The following is a 19965-nucleotide window of genomic DNA, read 5'->3' as shown; positions in this document are numbered from 1 at the left end:
AGAGGCACTGTCCAGTGTGAGAGGCACTGTCCAGTGTTAGAGAGGCACTGTCCAATATGAGGGAGACAGTGTCCAGTGTGAGAGGCACTGTCCAGTGTGAGAGTGACAGTGTCCAGTGTGAGAGGCACTGTCCAGTGTGAGAGTGACAGTGTCCAGTGTGAGAGAGACATGGTGTCTGGTGTGAGAGAGGCACTGTCCAGTGTGAGAGGCGCTGTCCAGTGTGAGAGTGATAGTATCCAGTGTGAGAGGCACTGTCCAGTGTGAGAGTGACAGTGTCCAGTGTGAGAGGCACTGTCCAGTGTGAGAGTGACAGTGTCCAGTGTGAGAGGCACTGTCCAGTGTGAGAGTGACAGTGTCCAGTGTGAGAGGCACTGTCCAGTGTGAGAGTGACAGTGTCCAGTGTGAGAGGCACTGTCCAGTGTGAGAGTGACAGTGTCCAGTGTGAGAGGCACTGTCCAGTGTGAGAGTGACAGTGTCCAGTGTGAGAGGCACTGTCCAGTGTGAGAGTGACAGTGTCCAGTGTGAGAGGCACTGTCCAGTGTGAGAGACACGGTGTCCGGTGTGTAAATTTGAAGTGAAATACATTTAAAAGTTTCCCTGTTCGAGGACAATGTCATCTTTTCTGATTAACTCAATGCTCTGAAATCGGGATCTTTCTGACTCTCCTTCTTGTTTCAGGTTTTGAAAAGGGACAATGGCAGGAGTCAGAAAACGCAGTAAATCTGGAGACAGTCATGTGCTGGACAATTTGATAAAGGAGAGGTCTATAACTGGACTTCCACAGACACAGCAGCAGGTTAGTTCTCTCTTCCTTTGTAACAGTCAGTTCAGTGGCAGGTTTTTATTGCTCTGCCCAGTTTACAATGGAACCTGTCTATGTCAACGTGTCACAGTGTAGTTCCGCTCTCCCACCAGAGGTGCCGCTCTAGTCCTTCAGAGAAACTGCTCCAATCAATTTAACTTCCCTGCATTTCCACCCTTCCCTAATTACCCCAATGGACTCAACTCTCCCCTAACCTTCCCCCACTCTTCCCAACCTCCATACCCTCCATTCTCTCCTCCTCCCTCCATCTCCCCTCCATACCCTCCATTCACTCCCCCTCCCTCCACCTCACCTCCATACCCTCCGTTCACTCCCCCGTCTCCATCTCCCCTCCGTACCCTTCATTCACTACCCCTTCCCTGCACCTCCCCTCCATACCCTCCATTCACTCCCCCTCCCTCCATCTCCCCTCCATACCCTCCATTCACTCCCCCATCTCCATCTCCCCTCCTACCCTCCATTCACTCCCCCTCCCTCCATATCCCTTCCATACCCTCCATTCACTCCCCCGTCTCCATCTCCCCTCCGTACCCTTCATTCACTACCCCTTCCCTGCACCTCCCCTCCATACCCTCCATTCACTCCCCCTCCCTCCATCTCCCCTCATACCCTCCGTTCACTCCCCCATCTCCATCTCCCCCTCCATACCCTCAATTCACTCCCCTCCCTCACCCCTACACACCATCCATTCTGCACTCTCACCCCTCCCCTTCCCACTCCCCCCTCCTCTCTACAGCCTCCCCACCCCTTTTCCCCCTACCCTCTCCTCCCAATCCCTCCTATACCCTCCCCTACCTTGCCTGAAGTTATTGGCCGGAGGGGTTTTTGGGCTGTGTGATATGGACACTTGGTGCTTACCAGCCCGTCCTAACTCTGGCTCCACTGACATCCCAAAACGCTCTCTGAGCAGCAGTCCCAGTGACCAATCCAACTTGGGGGGGGGTCTTTGGTCTGGGGTGTATGATTTGGACGTTGGGTATTTCAATCCGTGAATATACGAGAGATTCCCAGAGCCCAAATCCCAGATGAGCCCTTCGATATGATCTCCTATTGACCAAGTCCCAGATTCTGTTTGTTGTGGTGATAACGGAGACTGGGCTCAAGGAAGGGCAGATCTGGGTGTTAAATATTCCTGGTGACAAGTTGTTCAGAAAAGATAGACAAGGGAAAGAGGAGGAGGGCTGGCGTTTTTGGTTAAGGGGAGTTTTGCAGTATTGAAGAAAGAGGATGTGCCAGAGGATTCAAGGGCAGAATCGATTTGGCTCGAGTTGAGGAATAAAAAGGGTGCAGTTATATCGCTCGGTGTAATATGCAGACCACCAGACAGTGGGAAGGATAGAGAGGAACAAATCTGCAAGGAAATGACAGAGAGGTGTAAACATCATCGAGTAATTACACTGGGGGACTTTAATTACCCTTATACAGAGTGAGATAGTGGGAGCACAAGGGATAGTGAAGGACAAATGTTCCTAGAGTGTGTTCAGGAGAATTCCCACAGCCCTGTGTGTCCAGTCCAACAAGAAATAAAGAGGCACTGCTAGACCTGCTTCTTGGGAATGAGGTGGGCCAAGTAGATCAAGTGACAGTGGGGGAACATTTAGGGGACTGAGCTCATTGTGGTCAAGGTTTAGGATGACAGTGGTCAATCCAGAGTATGAATAATCAACTGGTACAGAGCGGACTTCGATGGGGCAAGAATGGAGCTGGGCTGGATAGACCGGAACCAAAGGTTGGTGGGAAAACAGGAGCTGAACAATGGGCTAACTTCAAGGATGAGATGGTTCGGGCACAGTCAAGGTATGTTCCCTCAAAAAGGAAGGGGAAGACAAACCAATCCAGAGCTGCCTGGATGACAAAGGAGATAGAAATTAACTTAAAGAATAAAAAATGTCCTGACGACATGTGTCGGGCAAATGCAGCTGAGACCCAAGCTGAATACAGGAGGGAGGTGAAAAAGGGCCAGCAGCAACGTGGATACAGAATTGGCTGGAAAATAGGGAGCAGAGAGTAATGGTCAATGGGTATTTATTGGGCTAGAGGAAGGTTTGGAGTGGAGTTCCCCAGGGGTCAGTATTGGGACCCTTGCTTTTCCTGATATATATTAATGATCTAGATCTTGGTGAGCAGGGGACAGTTTCAAAGTTTGCAGATGATACGAAACTTGGGAGATAAAAACAAAAAAACTGCGGATGCTGGAAATCCAAAACAAAAACAGAATTACCTGGAAAAACTCAGTAGGTCTGGCAGCATCGGCGGAGAAGAAAAGAGTTGATGTTTCGAGTCCTCATGACCCTTTGACAGAACTTGAGTGAGTCCAAGAAAGAGTTGAAATTTAAGCTAGCTTATATTTCAACTCTTTCTTGGACTCACTCAAGTTCTGTCGAAGGGTCATGAGGACTCGAAACATCAACTCTTTTCTTCTCCGCCGATGCTGGGAGAATTATGAACTGTGAGGAGGACAGTGTGGAACTTCAAAAGGACATAACCAAGTTAGTGGAGTGGGCAGATAGGTGGCTGATGGAGTTCAGTGCAGAGAAGTGTGAGGTGATGCATTTTGGTACAAAGAACATGGACAGACAATATTAAATAAAGGATACTATTCTAAAGGGTATGCAGGAGGAGAGAGACCGGGTATAAATGTACCTAAGTACTGAAAGATGGTAGGACCAGGAGAGAGAGCTGTTTCTAAAGCACTCGGTATTTTAGGCTTCATAACCTAATAGGGGCTAAGAGCAGGGAGGTTATGGTGAATTTATATAAGACACTCGGATAGACCTCAGCTGGAGTATTGTGCACAGCTCTGGGCACCACATTATAGGAAGGATGTGAACACATTGGAGAGAGAGCAGCAGAGGTTTACAAGAATGGTTCCAGGGATGAGAAACTTCATCTATGAGGATAGATTGGAGAGGTTGGGACTGTTCTCCTTGGAGAGGAGAAGGCTGAGAGGAGATTTGATAGAGATGTTCAAAACTGTGAGGGGGCTGGACAGAGTAGATCGGGAGAAGCTGTTCCCACCAGTAAACAGATAGAGAACCAGAGGGCACAGATTTAAAGAGTTTTGCAAAAGAAGCATATGCAAGATGAGAAATAAACTTTTTCACACAGCGAGTGGTTGGGGTCTGGAACGTTCAGCCTGGAAGTGTGGGGGAGGCAGGTTCATTCGAGGCTTTCAAGAGGGCATTGGATGGTTATTTAAGGACATGAGATAAGTATTTAAATAGAGACAATGTGCAGGGGTACAGGGAAAAGGCAGGAGATTGGCACCAAGTTAAAATGTTCAGAGAGCAGGTGCAGAGATGATGGGCTGAATGGCCTCCTTCTACACGGAACAATGGTGTGATTCTGTGGTGCAGAACGTGGGTGTGACTTGCAGTGAACAGTGAGCACACCTGCCCCCTACTGACTGCGAGGGAGTGGAGGTTTGGAGGAGAGGGGTGGAGGGGGGTGGAATGAACCGGTAGTGACAGCAGTTGTTTTTTTAACCTGCCTCTTTCTGGACAGATACCAGCCTCCACGAGCTCTCCTCTACATTACCGTCAACTCTTTCAGCTGCAGCACCAAGGGCTGCTCACCATCAAACCAACAAACTTCACACTGACTCACCATGAGATCCCCCAAGGTAAGACTGACCTCTCGCTCAGTCTCTGCCCTTCTCTGTCTCAGCTCAACAGAGTGATGCTGGCAACAGGCCTTAGACCCCTGGGTCACTGAAGAGAGCTGACCTGCTGACCTGCCAGGGATGTGCCTCCACAATTTACATTATCCTCTTTCCTTTCTTTCCTCTCCTCCTCCTCTCTCTCTCTCTCTCTCTCTCTCTCTCGCTCCCTCTATCTCTCTCTGTCTCTCTCTGTCTCTTTATATATCATTCTCTCTCTGTCTCTCTCTCTGTCTCTCTGTCTCTCTCTCTCTCGATCTCTCTCTGTCTCTCTCTGTCTCTGTCTCTCTCCCTCTATCTCCCACTGTCTCTCTGTCTCTGTCTCTGTCTGTCTCTGTCTCTCTCTCTATCTCCATCTCTCTCTCTGTCTCTGTCTCTCTCTATCTCTCTCTGTCTATCTCATTCTCTCTCTCTCTGTCTCTCTATCTCATTCTTTCTCTCCCTCTCTCTCCCCTCTCTCTCTATCTCTCTCTCTATCTCGTTCTCTCTGTCTCTCTCTCTGTCTCTCTCTCTATCTCTCTCTCTCTCCCTCTCTCTCTATCTATCTCTTTCTATCTCATTCTCTCTCTCTCTCTCTCTCTCTCTCTCTGTCTCTATCTCTATCTCTGTCTCTCTCTGTCTTTCTCTTTCTCTCTCTTTCTCTCTCTGTCTCTCGCTATCTCTGTCTTTCTCCCTCTCTCTCTCTCTATCTCTCTCTCTCTCTCTCCCGCTCTGTCTCTCTCTATCTTTGCCTGTCTCTCTCTTCTGCTGCCTCTATAAGGTTATTCGGTTGGTGACTGGAGATTTCTGATTTCAGGAGGTAACCAGGTCTACGCGGCTTGGTCCAGCCAAGGCAGAGAGCCTGTTTATGCGGGAGAAAGCAGTGCCTCGGGACTCGGCTCCTCATCCACTAGAGCAACTCCAGTTATTGTTTGTTACAACTCTGCAAACAGGCAAGCCTTTGTCCCACCCTCAGCCAGACAGCGGTGAGTTTTATACAGTGTGCCTGATTAAAATGGAGCTGTTCATGACATATTCTGCAGCCCAAACCAATCTGGATTCTGTACAGGGCGAGGGTGTGGGAAACCATGTCACAGGTGTGGGGAGCTGTGTTACAAGAGGAGGGTTGGGTGTTCTGTGCCACAGGCAAAGGTCTGTGTTTCTGTGCTACAGGCGTGGTGTGTGTTGGGCTAAATTACAGGCAGAGAGCATGTGTGCTCTGCGTTACAGGTGAAGTGTGTGCGTGTTTCTGTGGTACACAAAAACCAGGACAAATCCAACCTGGCCAATTATCACCCCATCAGTATACTCTCCTTCATCAGTGAAGTAATGGAAGGGGTCATCAACAGTGCTATCAAGCGGCACTTGCTTAGCAATAACCTGCTCACTGAGGCCCAGTTTGGGTTCCGCCAGGGTCACTCAGCTCCTGACCTCATTACAGCTTTGGTTCAAACATGGACAAAAGAGCTGAACTCCTGAGGTGAGGTGAGAGTGACTGCCCTTGACATCAAGGCAGCATTTGACCGAGTGTGGCATCAAGGAGCCCCAGCAAAACTGGAGTCAATGGGAATCAGGGGGAAAACTCTCCGCTGGTTGGAGTCATACCCAGCACAAAGGAAGATGGTTTTGGTTGTTGGAGGTCAGTCATCTCAGCTCCAGGACATCACTGCAGGAGTTCCTCAGGGTAGTGTCCTCGACCCAACCATCTTCAGCTGCTTCATCAATGCTTCCTTCCATCATAAGGTCAGAAGTGGGGATGTTCGCTGATGATTGCACAATGTTCAGCACCATTCACAACTCCTCAGATACTGAAGCAGTCCATGTCCAAATGCAGCAAGACCTGGACAATATCCAGACTCGGGGCTGACAAGTGGCGAGTAACATTCACCCCACACAAGTGTCAGGCAATGACCATTTCCAACAAGAGGGAATCTAACCATCGCCCCTTGATGTTCAATGTTATTACCATCACTGAATCCCCCACTATCAACATCCTGGGGGTTACCATTGACCAGAAACTGAACTGGACCCAGCCATATAAATACTGTGGCTACAAGAGCAGGTCAGAGGCTGGGAATCCTGCAGAGAGTAACTCATCTCCCTGACTCCCCAAAGCCTGTCCACCATCTACAAGGCACAAGTCAGGAGTGTGATGGAATACTCTCCACTTGCCTGGACGAATGGAGAGTGTGTCTGTTTCTGTGTTACAGGCGGGGAGTGTGCATCTGTTTCTGTGCTACAGATGGAGAGTGTATGCATTTCTGTTTTACAGGCAGAGAGTGTGCCTGTTTCTATGTTACAGGTGGAGAGTGTATTTATTTATATGTTACAGATAGAGAGTGTGTGTATTTCTGCTATACAGGTGGAGTTTGTGTGTAGGACTGTGTTAAGGCAGAGAGTGTGTATTTTTAAAATTCGTTAATGGGACGTAGGTGTCTCTGGCTGGGCCCAGCATTTATTGCCCACCCCTAGTTGCCCCTTGGGATGGTGGTGGTGAGCTGCCATATGTTTATGTGTCACAGGCTGAGAGTGTATGATGATGTGTTCTGTTATACTTACTATCAATGATCTCCTGTGTGTGCTATATCTGCAGTGATCCAGCTCTCTCCAACCCACTGTTTGTCCATGGTTTCTGTAAATGGCCAGGGTGTGAGCAAGTCTTTAAGGAATACGAGGCCTTTCTCAAGTAAGTTTAATTGTAATTTTCATATGTCAGTGCTGGGTGTGTTTGTGTGTGTGTATGTGTGTGTGCCTGTGTATATGTATTTGTGTGTGTGTGTGAGAACATGTGAGTCAGGCGGTGCTGGGTGTGTGTTTGAGGGTGTCAGTCACACAGTGCTGGGTGTGTGTTTGAGGGTGTCAGTCACACAGTGTTGAGTGTGTGTGTGAGGGTGTCAGTCACAGAGTGCTGGGTGTGTCTGTGAGGGTGTCAGTCACACAGTGCTGGGTGTGTGTGTGAGGGTGTCAGTCACACAGTGCTGGGTGTGTCTGCGAGGGTGTCAGTCACAGAGTGCTGGGTGTGTGTGTGAGGGTGTCAGTCACAGAGTGCTGGGTGTTTGTGTGAGGGTGTCAGTCACAAAGTGCTGGGTGTGTGTGTGAGGGTGTCAGTCACACAGTGCTGGGTGTGTGTGTGAATATCTGCTATAATGCCACCGCCTGTTGCTTTAACGAGGTTGGGTTCCCTGTTGCTGGATCTCTCCTTCACTAACCAGCTACTGCTTTATTCCATTAACCATTCCACAGAATTTTCACCCTTTACCTTTTGTTTGGTGATAGGCATCTTGATGATGTTCACTGCCTGAACGATACAAGCACAGCTCAGTGTCTAATTCAAATGGAGAAGGTGAATCAGCTGGAGTCAAAGGTTTGTACAACCCAATCGTCAGCCTCCAGCTAGAGACAGGTTTGCGCAGCCTGGGCTAAGCTTCCCCTCAAAGCAGGAGACAGACGTACCGGTGCTATCAGAGTGGAGGGGGAGAGGGACATGGACAGGGAGTGGAGGGGAGAGGGAGATGGACAGGGAGTGGAGGGGAGGGAGAGTGATGGACAGAGTGGAGGGAGAGAGGGACATGGACAGGGAGTGGAGGGGGAGAGGGAGATTGATAGGGAGTGGAGGGGGAGAGGGAGATGGATACGGAGTGGAGGGGGAGTGGGAGATGGATAGGGAGTGGAGGGGGTGGGAGGGAGATGGACAGGGAGTGGAGGGGGAGAGGGAGATGTATAAGGAGTGGAGGGGGAAAGGGAGATGGATTGGGAGTGGAGGGGGAGAGGGAGATGGATAGGGAGTGGAGGGGGAGAGGGAGATGGATAGGGAGTGGAGGGGGAGAGGGAGATGGACAGGGAGTGGAGGGGGAGAGGAAGATTGATAGGGAGTGGAGGGGGAGAGGGAGATGGATAGGGAGTGGAGGAGGAGAGGGAGATGGATAGGGAGTGGAGGGGGAGAGGGAGATGGATAGGGAGTTGAGCGGGAGGGAGGGAGATGGACAAGGAGTGGAGGGGGAGAGGGAAATGGACAGGGAGTGGAGGGTGAGAGGGAGATGGACAGGGAGTGGAGGGGGAGGGAGATGGACAGGGAGTGGAGGGGGAGGGAGATGGACAGGGGGTAGAGAGGGAGAGGGAGATGGATAGGGAGTGGAGGGGGAGAGGGAGATGGACAGAGTGGAGGGGAGAGGGAGATGGACAGGGAGTGGAGGTTGAGGGAGATGGACAGGGAGTGGAGGTTGAGGGAGATGGACAGGGAGTGGAGGTTGAGGGAGATGGACAGGGAGTGGAGGGTGAGAGGGAGATGGACAGGGAGTGGAGGTTGAGGGAGATGGACAGGGAGTGGAGCGGGATAGGGAGATGGACAGGGAGTGGAGGGGGAGAGGGAGATGGATAGGCAGTGAAGGGGGAGAGGGAGATGGACAGCAAGTGGAGGTTGAGGGAGATGGACAGGGAGTGGAGGGTGAGAGGGAGATGGACAGGGAGTGGAGGGTGAGAGGGAGATGGACAGGGAGTGGAGGGGGAGGGAGGGAGATGGACAGGGAGTGGAGGGTGAGAGGGAGATGGACAGGGAGTGGAGGGTGAGAGGGAGATGGACAGGGAGTGGAGGGGGAGAGGGAGATGGACAGCAAGTGGAGGTTGAGGGAGATGGACAGGGAGTGGAGGGTGAGAGTGAGATGGACAGGGAGTGGAGGGTGAGAGGGAGATGGACAGGGAGTGGAGGGGGAGAGGGAGATGGACAGCAAGTGGAGGTTGAGGGAGATGGACAGGGAGTGGAGGGGGAGGGAGATGGACAGGGAGTGGAGGTTGAGGGAGATGGACAGGGAGTGGAGCGGGAGTGGGAGATGGACAGGGAGTGGAGGGGGATAGGGAGATGGATAGGGAGTGGAGGGGGATAGGGAGATGGATAGGGAGTTGAGCGGGAGGGAGATGGACAGAGAGTGGAGGGGGAGAAATAGATGGACAAGGAGTCGGGGGGAGAGGGAGGGAGATGGATAGGGAGTGGAGGGGAAGAGTGTGATGGATAGGGAGTGGAGAGTGAGGGAGGTAGATGGACAGAGAGTGGAGGGGCAGGGAGGGGATGGGCAGGGAGTGGAGGGTGAAAGGGAGGTGGACAGGCAGGATGAGAGGGAGATGGACAGTGAGTGGAGGCGGAGAGGGAGGTGGATAGGGAGTGGAGGGGGTGAGGGAGGGAGATGGATAGGGAGTGGAGGGGAAGAGTGTGATGGATAGGGAGTGGAGAGTGAGGGAGGTAGATGGAGGCGGAGAGGGAGATAGGGAGGGTGAGAGGGAGATGGACTGAGAGTGGAGGGGGAGGGAGGAAGATGGACAGGGAGTGGAGGTGGAGGGAGGGAGATGGATAGGGAGTGGAGGGGGATAGGGGGATTAACAGGGAGTGGAGGGGGTGAGGGAAATGGACAGGGAGTGGAGAGTTATAGGGAGATGGACAGGAAGTGGAGGGTGAGAGGGAGATGGACAGGGAGTGGAGGGTGATAGGGAGATGGACAGGGAGTGGAGGGGGAGTGGTGGGTGATAGGGAAATGGACAGAGAGTGGAGGGGGAGGGAGGGACATGGACAGGGAGTGGAGGTGGAGGGAGGGAAATGGACAGGGAGTGGAGGTGGAGGGAGGGAAATGGACAGGGAGTGGAGGGGACGGAGGGAGATGGACAGGGATGGGAGGGGGAGAGGGAAATGGACAGGGAGTGGAGGGTGATAGGGAGATGGACAGGGAGTGGAGAGGGAGTGGTGGGTGATAGGGAGATGGACAGAGAGTGGAGGGGGAGGGATGGACATGGACAGGGTGGAAGTGGAGGGAGGGAAATGGACAGGGAGTGGAGGGGATGGAGGGAGATGGACAGGGACAGGAGGGGGAGAGGGAAATGGACAGGGAGTGGAGGGGGGGAGGGAGGGAGGGAGATGGACAGGGACGGGAGAGTGGGGGAGGGAGATGGACAGGGATTGGAGGGGGACATGGAGATGGATAGCGAGTGGAGGTGGAGGGAGGGAGATGTACAGAGAGTGGAGGGGGAGAGGGAGATGGACAGGGAGTGGAGGTTGAGGGAGGGAGATGGGCAGGGAGTGGAGGTTGAGGGAGGGAGATGGGCAGGGTGTGGAGGTTGAGGGAGGGAGATGGGCAGGCAGTGGAGGTTGAGGGATGGAGATGGGCAGGGAGTGCAGGTTGAGGGAGGGAGATGGGCAGGGAGTGGAGAGGAAGAGGGAGATGGGCAGGGATTGGAGGGGGACAGGGAGATCAACAGGACGTTGAGGGGGAGGAAGGGAGATAGACAGGGAGTTTAGGGTGAGGGAGGGAGATGGACAGCGAGTAGAGGGTGAGGGAGGTAGATGGACAGGGAGTGGAGGGGGAAGGAGGGAGATGGACAGGAATTGGAGGGAGAGAGGAGATTGACAGGGATTGGAGGGTGAGTGATGGAGATAGAGAGGGAGTGGAGGGTAAGAGGGAGATGGACAGGGAGTGGAGGGGGAGAGTGAGATGGACAGGGAGTGGAAGGGGCGAGGGAGATGGACAGAGAGTGGAAGGGGCGAGGGAGATGGACAGGGAGTGGAAGGGGCGAGGGAGATGGACAGGGAGTGGAAGGGGCGAGGGAGATGGACAGGGAGTGGAGGGGGAGAGTGAGATGGACAGGGAGTGGAGGGGGAGAGTGAGATGGACAGGGAGTGGAAGGGGCGAGGGAGATGGACAGGGAGTGGTTAGTGAGGGCAGCGGATGGAGCGGTAATGGAGGTTGAGGGACGGAAATGGGCAGGGAGTGGAGGGGGAGAAGGAGATGGACCGGGGGTGGAGTGGGAGAGGGAGATGGTCAGGGAGCGGAGGGTGAGGGAGGGAGATGGACAGGGAGTGGAGGGGGAGGAGATGGATAGGGAGTGGAGGGGGAGGGAGGGAGATGGACAGGGAGTGGAGGGGGAGAGGAGATGGATAGGGAGTGGAGGGGGAGGGAGGGAGATGGATAGGGAGTGGAGGGGAAGAGACTGATGGATAGGGAGTGGAGAGTGAGGGAGTTAGATGGACAGGGAGTGGAGGGGGAGGGAGGGGATGGACAGGGAGTGGAGGGTGAGAGGGAGATGGACAGGGAGTGGAGAGTGAGAGGGAGATGGACAGTGAGTGGAGGGGGAGAGGGAGATAGACAGGGAGGGTGAGAGGGAGATGGGCAGGGAGTGGAGGTGGAGGGAGGGAGATGGATAGGGAGTGGGGGGGATAGGGGGATTAACAGGGAGTGGAGGGGGTGAGGCGAATGGACAGGGAGTGGAGAGTTTTAGGGAGATGGAGAGGGCGTGGAGGGGGCAGCAAGATGTATAGGAGTGAAGGGGAGCAGGAGATGGACAGGGAATGGAGGGGGAGAGGGTGATGGACAGGTAGTGGAGGGTGATAGGGAGATGGACAGGGAGTGGAGGTGGAGGGAGGGAGATGGATAGGGAGTGGGGGGGATAGGGGGATTAACAGGGAGTGGAGGGGGTGAGGCGAATGGACAGGGAGTGGAGAGTTTTAGGGAGATGGAGAGGGCGTGGAGGGGGCAGCAAGATGTATAGGAGTGAAGGGGAGCAGGAGATGGACAGGGAATGGAGGGGGAGAGGGTGATGGACAGGTAGAGGAGGGTGATAGGGAGATGGACAGGGAGTGGAGGGGGAGTGGTGGGTGATAGGGAGATGGACAGGGAGTGGAGGGGGAGGGAGGGAGATGGACAGGGAGTGGAGGGTGAGAGGGAAATGGACAGAGAGTGGAGGGGAGGGAGGGAGATGGACAGAGAGTGGAGGTGAGAGGGAGATGGACAGGGAGTGGAGGGTGAGAGGGAAATGGACAGAGAGTGGAGGGTGACAGTGAGATGGACAGGGAGTGGAGGGTGAGAGGGAGATGGACAGAGAGTGGAGGGGGAGGGAGGGGATGGACAGGGAGTGGAGGGTGAGAGGGAGGTGGACAGAGAGTGGAGGGGGAGAGGGAGATAGACAGGGAGTGGAGGGTGAGAGGGAGAGGGACAGTGAGTGGAGGGGGAGAGGGAGATAGACAGGGAGGGTGACAGTGAGATGGGCAGGGAGTGGAGGTGGAGGGAGGGAGATGGATAGGGAGTGGGGGGGATAGGGGGATTAACAGGGAGTGGAGGGGGTGAGGCGAATGGACAGGGAGTGGAGAGTTTTAGGGAGATGGAGAGGGCGTGGAGGGGGCAGCAAGATGTATAGGAGTGAAGGGGAGCAGGAGATGGACAGGGAATGGAGGGGGAGAGGGTGATGGACAGGTAGTGGAGGGTGATAGGGAGATGGACAGGGAATGGAGGGGGAGAGGGTGATGGACAGGTAGTGGAGGGTGATAGGGAGATGGACAGGGAGTGGAGGGGGAGGGAGGGAGATGGACAGGGGGTGGAGGGGGAGGGAGGGAGATGGAGAGGGGGTGGAGGGGGAGGGAAAGAAATGGACAAGGAGTGGAGGGGAGGGAGAGAGATGGACAGGGAGTGGAGGGGGAGAGGGAAATGGACAGAGAGTGGAGGGTGACAGTGAGATGGACAGGGAGTGGAGGGGGAGGAAGGGAGCTGGACAGGGAGTGGAGGGGGAGGGAGGGAGATGGACAGGGAGTGGAGGGGGAGGGAGGGAGATGGACAGGGAGTGGAGGGGGAGGAAGGGAGATGGACAGGGAGTGGAGGGGGAGGGAGGGAGATGGACAGGGAGTGGAGGGTGAGGAAGGGAGATGGACAGGGAGTGGAGGGGGAGGGAGGGAGATGGACAGGGAGTGGAGTGTGAGGGAGAGAGATGGACAGGGAGTGGAGGGTGACAGTGAGATGGACAGGGAGTGGAGGGGGAGGGAGGGAGATATAGAGGGAGTGGAGGGTGAGGAAGGGAACTGGACAGGGAGTGGAGGGGAGGGAGGGAGATGGACAGAGAGTGGAGGGGGAGGAAGGGAGCTGGACAGGGAGTGGAGGGGGAGGGAGGGAGATGGACAGGGAGTGGAGGGTGAGGAAGGGAGCTGGACAGGGAGTGGAGGGGGAGGGAGGGAGATGGACAGGGAGTGGAGGGGAGGGAGGGAGATGGACAGGGAGTGGAGGGGGAGGGAGGGAGATGGACAGGGAGTGGAGGGTGAGGAAGGGAGCTGGACAGGGAGTGGAGGGGGAGGGAGGGAGCTGGACAGGGAGTGGAGGGGGAGGGAGGGAGATGGACAGGGAGTGGAGGGTGAGGAAGGGAGCTGGACAGGGAGTGGAGGGGGAGGGAGGGAGATGGACAGGGAGTGGAGGGGAGGGAGGGAGATGGACAGGGAGTGGAGGGGGAGGGAGGGTGATGGACAGGGAGTGGAGGGGAGGGAGGGAGATGGACAGGGAGTGGAGGGGGAGGGAGGGAGATGGACAGGGAGTGGAGGGTGACAGTGAGATGGACAGGGAGTGGAGGGGGAGGGAGGGAGATGGACAGGGAGTGGAGGGGGAAGGAGGGAGATGGACAGGGAGTGGAGGGGGAGAGGGAAATGGACAGAGAGTGGAGGGTGACAGTGAGATGGACAGGGAGTGGAGGGGGAGGGAGGGAGATGGACAGGGAGTGGAGGGGGAGGGAGGGAGATGGACAGGGAGTGGAGGGGGAGGGAGGGAGATGGATAGGGAGTGGAGGGGGAGAGGGAAATGGACAGAGAGTGGAGGGGGAGGGAGGGAGATGGACAGGGATTGGAAGGGGAGGGAGGGAGATGGACAGGGAGTGGAGGGGAGGGAGGGAGATGGACAGGGAGTGGAGGGGAGGGAGGGAGATGGACAGGGAGTGGAGGGGGAGGGAGGGAGATGGACAGGGAGTGGAGGGTGAGAGGGAGATGGACAGGGAGTGGAGAGTGAGAGGGAGATGGACAGAGAGTGGAGGGTGACAGTGAGATGGACAGGGAGTGGAGGGGGAGGGAGGGAGCTGGACAGGGAGTGGAGGGGGAGGGAGGGAGATGGACAGGGAGTGGAGGGGGAGGGAGGGAGATGGACAGGGAGTGGAGGGGGACAGTGAGATGGACAGGGAGTGGAGGGGAGGGAGGGAGATGGACAGGGAGTGGAGGGTGAGAGGGAGATGGACAGGGAGTGGAGGGTGAGAGGGAGATGGACAGGGAGTGGAGGGTGAGAGGGAGATGGACAGGGAGTGGAGGGGGACAGAGAGATGGACAGGGAGTGGAGGGGGAGGGAGGGAGATGGACAGAGAGTGGAGGGGGACAGAGAGATGGACAGGGAGTGGAGGGGGAGGGAGGGAGATGGACAGGGAGTGGAGGGTGACAGTGAGATGGACAGGGAGTGGAGGGGGAGGGAGGGAGATGGACAGAGAGTGGAGGGGGAGGGAGGGAGATGGACAGGGAGTGGAGGGGGACAGTGAGATGGACAGGGAGTGGAGGGTGACAGTGAGATGGACAGGGAGTGGAGGGGGAGGGAGGGAGATGGACAGAGAGTGGAGGGGGAGGGAGGGAGATGGACAGGGAGTGGAGGGGGACAGTGAGATGGACAGGGAGTGGAGGGGGAGGGAGGGAGATGGACAGAGAGTGGAGGGGGAGGGAGGGAGATGGACAGGGAGTGGAGGGGGACAGTGAGATGGACAGGGAGTGGAGGGGGAGGGAGGGAGATGGACAGGGAGTGGAGGGGGAGGGAGGGAGATGGACAGGGAGTGGAGGGTGACAGTGAGATGGACAGGGAGTGGAGGGGGATGGAGGGAGATGGACAGAGAGTGGAGGGGGAGGGAGGGAGATGGACAGGGAGTGGAGGGGGACAGTGAGATGGACAGGGAGTGGAGGGGGAGGGAGGGAGATGGACAGGGAGTGGAGGGTGAGAGGGAGATGGACAGGGAGTGGAGGGTGACAGTGAGATGGACAGGGAGTGGAGGGGGAGGGAGGGAGATGGACAGAGAGTGGAGGGTGAGAGGGAGATGGACAGGGAGTGGAGGGTGACAGTGAGATGGACAGGGAGTGGAGGGTGACAGTGAGATGGACAGGGAGTGGAGGGTGACAGTGAGATGGACAGGGAGTGGAGGGTGAGGGAGGGAAATGGACAGAGAGTGGAGGGGGAGGGAGGGAGATGGACAGGGAGTAGAGGGTGACAGTGAGATGGACAGGGAGTGGAGGGTGACAGTGAGATGGACAGAGAGTGGAGGGGGAGAGGGAGATGGACAGGGAGTGGAGGGTGAGAGGGAGGTGGACAGGGAATGGAGGGGGAGAGGAGATGGATAGGGAGTGGAGGGTGAGAGGGAGATGGACAGAGAGTGGAGAGTGAGAGGGAGATGGACAGTGAGTGGAGGGGGAGAGGGAGATAGACAGGGAGGGTGAGAGGGAGATGGGCAGGGAGTGGAGGTGGAGGGAGGGAGATGGATAGGGAGTGGGGGGGATAGGGGGATTAACAGGGAGTGGAGGGGGTGAGGCGAATGGACAGGGAGTGGAGAGTTTTAGGGAGATGGAGAGGGCGTGGAGGGGGCAGCAAGATGTATAGGAGTGAAGGGGAGCAGGAGATGGACAGGGAATGGAGGGGGAGAGGGTGATGGACAGGTAGTGGAGGGTGATAGGGAGATGGACAGGGAGTGGAGGGGGAGTGGTGGGTGATAGGGAGATGGACAGGGAATGGAGGGGGAGAGGGTGATGGACAGGTAGTGGAGGGTGATAGGGAGATGGACAGGGAATGGAGGGGGAGTGGTGGGTGATAGGGAGATGGACAGGGAGTGGAGGGGGAGGGAGGGAGATGGACAGGGGGTGGAGGGGAGGGAGGGAGATGGACAAGGGGTGGAGGGGGAGGGAGGGAGATGGACAGGGAGTGGAGGGGAGAGGGAGATGGACAGGGAGTGGAGGGTGAGAGGGAGATGGACAGGGAGTGGTGGGTGATAGGGAGATGGACAGGGAGTGGAGGGGGAGGGAGGGGATGGACAGGGAGTGGAGGGTGAGAGGGAGGTGGACAGGCAGGGTGAGAGGGAGATGGACAGAGAGTGGAGAGTGAGAGGGAGATAGACAGTGAGTGGAGGGGGAGGGAGGGGATGGACAGGGAGTGGAGGGGGAGGGAGGGGATGGATAGGGAGTGGAGGGTGAGAGGGAGGTGGACAGGCAGGGTGAGAGGGAGATGGACAGAGAGTGGAGGGTGAGAGGGAGATGGACAGTGAGGGTGAGAGGGAGATGGACAGGGAGTGGAGGTGGAGGGAGGGAGATGGATAGGGAGTGGGGGGGATAGGGGGATTAACAGGGAGTGGAGGGGGTGAGGCGAATGGACAGGGAGTGGAGAGTTTTAGGGAGATGGAGAGGGCGTGGAGGGGGCAGCAAGATGTATAGGAGTGAAGGGGAGCAGGAGATGGACAGGGAATGGAGGGGGAGAGGGTGATGGACAGGTAGTGGAGGGTGATAGGGAGATGGACAGGGAATGGAGGGGGAGTGGTGGGTGATAGGGAGATGGACAGGGAGTGGAGGGGGAGGGAGGGAGATGGACAGGGGGTGGAGGGGGAGGGAAAGAAATGGACAAGGAGTGGAGGGGAGGGAGGGAGATGGACAGGGAGTGGAGGGTGAGAGGGAAATGGACAGAGAGTGGAGGGGAGGGAGGGAGATGGACAGAGAGTGGAGGTGAGAGGGAGATGGACAGGGAGTGGAGGGTGAGAGGGAGATGGACAGGGAGTGGAGGGTGAGAGGGAGATGGACAGAGAGCGGAGGTGAGAGGGAAATGGACAGAGAGTGGAGGGTGACAGTTAGATGGATAGGGAGTGGAGGGGGAGAGGGAGATGGACAGGGAGTGGAGGGGAGAGGGAAATGGACAGGGAGTGGAGGGGGAGGAAGGGAGATGGACAGGGAGTGGAGGGTGACAGTGAGATGGATAGGGAGTGGAGGGGGAGAGGGAGATGGACAGGGAGTGGAGGGGAGAGGGAAATGGACAGGGAGTGGAGGGGGAGGGAGGGAGATGGACAGGGAGTGGAGGGGGAGGGAGGGAGATGGACAGGGAGTGCAGGGTGAGAGGGAGATGGACAGGGAGTGGAGGGTGAGAGGGAGATGGACAGGGAGTGGAGGGGGAGAGGGAAATGGACAGAGAGTGGAGGGTGACAGTGAGATGGACAGGGAGTGGAGGGGGAGGGAGGGAGATGGACAGGGAGTGGAGGGGGAGGGAGGGAGATGGACAGGGAGTGGAGGGGAGGAAGGGAGCTGGACAGGGAGTGGAGGGGAGGGAGGGAGATGGACAGGGAGTGGAGGGTGACAGTGAGATGGACAGGGAGTGGAGGGTGACAGTGAGATGGACAGGGAGTGGAGGGTGACAGTGAGATGGACAGGGAGTGGAGGGTGACAGTGAGATGGACAGGGAGTGGAGGGTGACAGTGAGATGGACAGGGAGTGGAGGGTGACAGTGAGATGGACAGAGAGTGGAGGGTGACAGTGAGATGGACAGGGAGTGGAGGGGGAGGGAGGGAGCTGGACAGGGAGTGGAGGGGGAGGGAGGGAGCTGGACAGGGAGTGGAGGGGGAGGGAGGGAGCTGGACAGGGAGTGGAGGGGGAGGGAGGGAGCTGGACAGGGAGTGGAGGGGGAGGGAGGGAGATGGACAGGGAGTGGAGGGTGGGGTGTCTGGGGGTGGGGAGGGCTGCAGGGGTTCGGCATGGTTGAGGGAGGGAAATTCAGCTGTTTTCCGGTGGGGGGTCATGACAGGTCATCTGGTCAGGGTTGGGGGGTATGGGGTTGGGGGTCAGGGGCAAGTGGGGTAGGGCGGTGTTGGGGTTGGGGTTATGGGTTGGGGAGAGGTGGGTGGGGTTTGGGTTGGGGGTTAGGTTTTGGGGTTGGGGCTTTGGGGTTGGAGGTTGGGGTTGGGGGGGTTTGGGGTTTGGGGCGGTTTGGTGTTTGCGGTTGGAGGTTTGTGGGGTTAGGGGTTTGGGGCTGGGGGTTGGAGGTTTGTGTGGTTAGGGGTTTGGGGTTGGGGGTTTGGGGTTGGAGGTTGTGGTTGGGGGAGGATTTGGGGTTGGGGGGGTTGGGGTGGTTTGGGGTTGGGGGTTTGGGGGGTTAGGGGTTTGGGGTTGGGGTTTGTGGTTGGGGTTTGAGGCTTTGGCGTTTGTGGTTGGAGTTTGGGGTTCAGGTTGGGGGGATTTGGTGTTGGGTGGTTTGGGGTTGGGTGTTTAGGGTTGGGGGTTGGGAATTTCGGTTTGGGGTTGGGGGCTGGGGTTGGGAGTTTGGGGTTTGGGGATTTGGGTTGGGGGTTAGAGGTTGGGGGTTAGACTTTTTGGGCTTGGGGTTTAGGGTTTGGGGTCAGGGGTTTGGCGTTGGAGGTTGGGGTTGGGGGAGGATTTGGAGTTTGGGGCGGTTTGGGATTTGGGGTTTGGGGTTGGGGGTTCGGGGGGTTAGGGGTATGAATTTGGGGGTTAAGATTCGGGGGTTTGTGGTTCGAGTTTGGGGTTCAAGTTGGGTGGATTTGGTGTTGGGTGGTTTGGGGTTGGGTGTTTGGGGTTGGGGGTTGGGAGTTTCGGTTTGGGGTTGGGGGCTGGGGTTGGGGTTTGGGTTGGATGTTGGATGTTGGGGGTTTGGGTTTGGGGGTTGGGGTTTGTGGTTGGGAACTGCGTTTGGGAGTATGGGGTTTGGGGATTTGGGTTAGGGGTTTGGGGTTGGGTGTTGGACTTTGGGGTTTGGGGTTTTGGGGTTTTGGGGTTGAGGGTTTACTGTTAGGGGTTTGGTTTGGGGTTAGGGGTAGAAGTTTGGGGGGTTAGGGGTTTGGGGTAGGAATTTGGGGTTGGGGTTGGGGGGGTTAGGTTAGGGGTTTCAGGTTTGGGGGTTGGAGGCTTGAGGTTGGGGTTTCGGATTTGGCATTGGGGGTTTGGAGTTGGGCATTTTGGTTGGGGTTTGGGGGTTTGGTTTGGGGCTGGAAATGGGGTTGGGGTTGGGGATTTGGGGTTGGGGTTTGTGGGTTGGGGCTTGGGGATTTGGTGGTTTGGGGTTGGAGTTTGGGGTAGGGGTTTGGGGTTTGGGGTTTGAGGGTTTGGTTTGAGGGTTTGGGATTTGGGGTTTGGGGGGATTAGGGTTTGGGGTTAGGGATTGGCAGTTGGGGTTGGGGTTTGGGGGGATTAGGGTTTGGGGTTTGAGGGATTGGGGTTTGGGGACTGGGGGATTGGGATGTGGGGGGATGGAGGGGTTTGGGTTTGGTGTTGGGGGGTTTGGGGTTGGAGGAGGTGGGGTTGGGGTTGGGGGTTGTGGGTTGGGTTTGGGGCTTGGGCATTCGGGTTGGGGGTGGGGGGAGGTGGGAGTTGGGGGGTTGGGGGTTTGGGGTTTTGGGGTTGGTGGAGGTGGGGTTTGGGGAGGTGGGTGTTGGGGTTTGGGTTTGGGGGTTGGGGCGGTGGGGGTTGGGGTTGAGGGTTTGCGATTGGGGTTGGGGGAGGTGCAGGTTGGGGTTGAGGGTTTGGGGTTTGGGGTTTGGGGGTTGGGGCAGTGGGGGTTGGGGTTGGGGGTTTGGGGAGGTGGGGGTTTGGGGTTGGGTTGGGGGAGATGCGGGTTGGGGTTGAGTGTTTGCGGTTTGGGGTTTGAGGTTTGGGGTTTGGGGGTCGGGGGAGGTGGGTGTTGGGGTTGGTGTTGGGGGTTGGGGTTGGGTG

The 19965-nt window shown here is 56.7% G+C and overlaps 1 protein-coding gene across 1 annotated transcript in view; it reads left to right on the top strand.

The window, feature by feature from the left end:
- The first annotated feature begins 694 nt into the window (after nucleotides 1-694).
- Nucleotides 695-19965, top strand: part of LOC121274273 (forkhead box protein P2-like) — a 91232-nt gene continuing 71961 nt past the window's right edge. Inside the window, exons 1-5 of the mRNA XM_041181498.1 lie at nucleotides 695-796; nucleotides 4328-4445; nucleotides 5278-5446; nucleotides 7054-7146; nucleotides 7737-7824. Of these exons, the coding sequence (XP_041037432.1) occupies nucleotides 695-796; nucleotides 4328-4445; nucleotides 5278-5446; nucleotides 7054-7146; nucleotides 7737-7824 (570 nt within the window). The remainder of the gene's footprint in view (nucleotides 797-4327; nucleotides 4446-5277; nucleotides 5447-7053; nucleotides 7147-7736; nucleotides 7825-19965) is intronic.

This window comes from Carcharodon carcharias (genome assembly GCF_017639515.1).
Source record: "Carcharodon carcharias isolate sCarCar2 chromosome 35 unlocalized genomic scaffold, sCarCar2.pri SUPER_35_unloc_7, whole genome shotgun sequence".
Classification (NCBI taxonomy): Eukaryota; Metazoa; Chordata; class Chondrichthyes; order Lamniformes; family Lamnidae; genus Carcharodon; species Carcharodon carcharias.
This window is presented reverse-complemented; position numbering and strand designations above follow the sequence as displayed.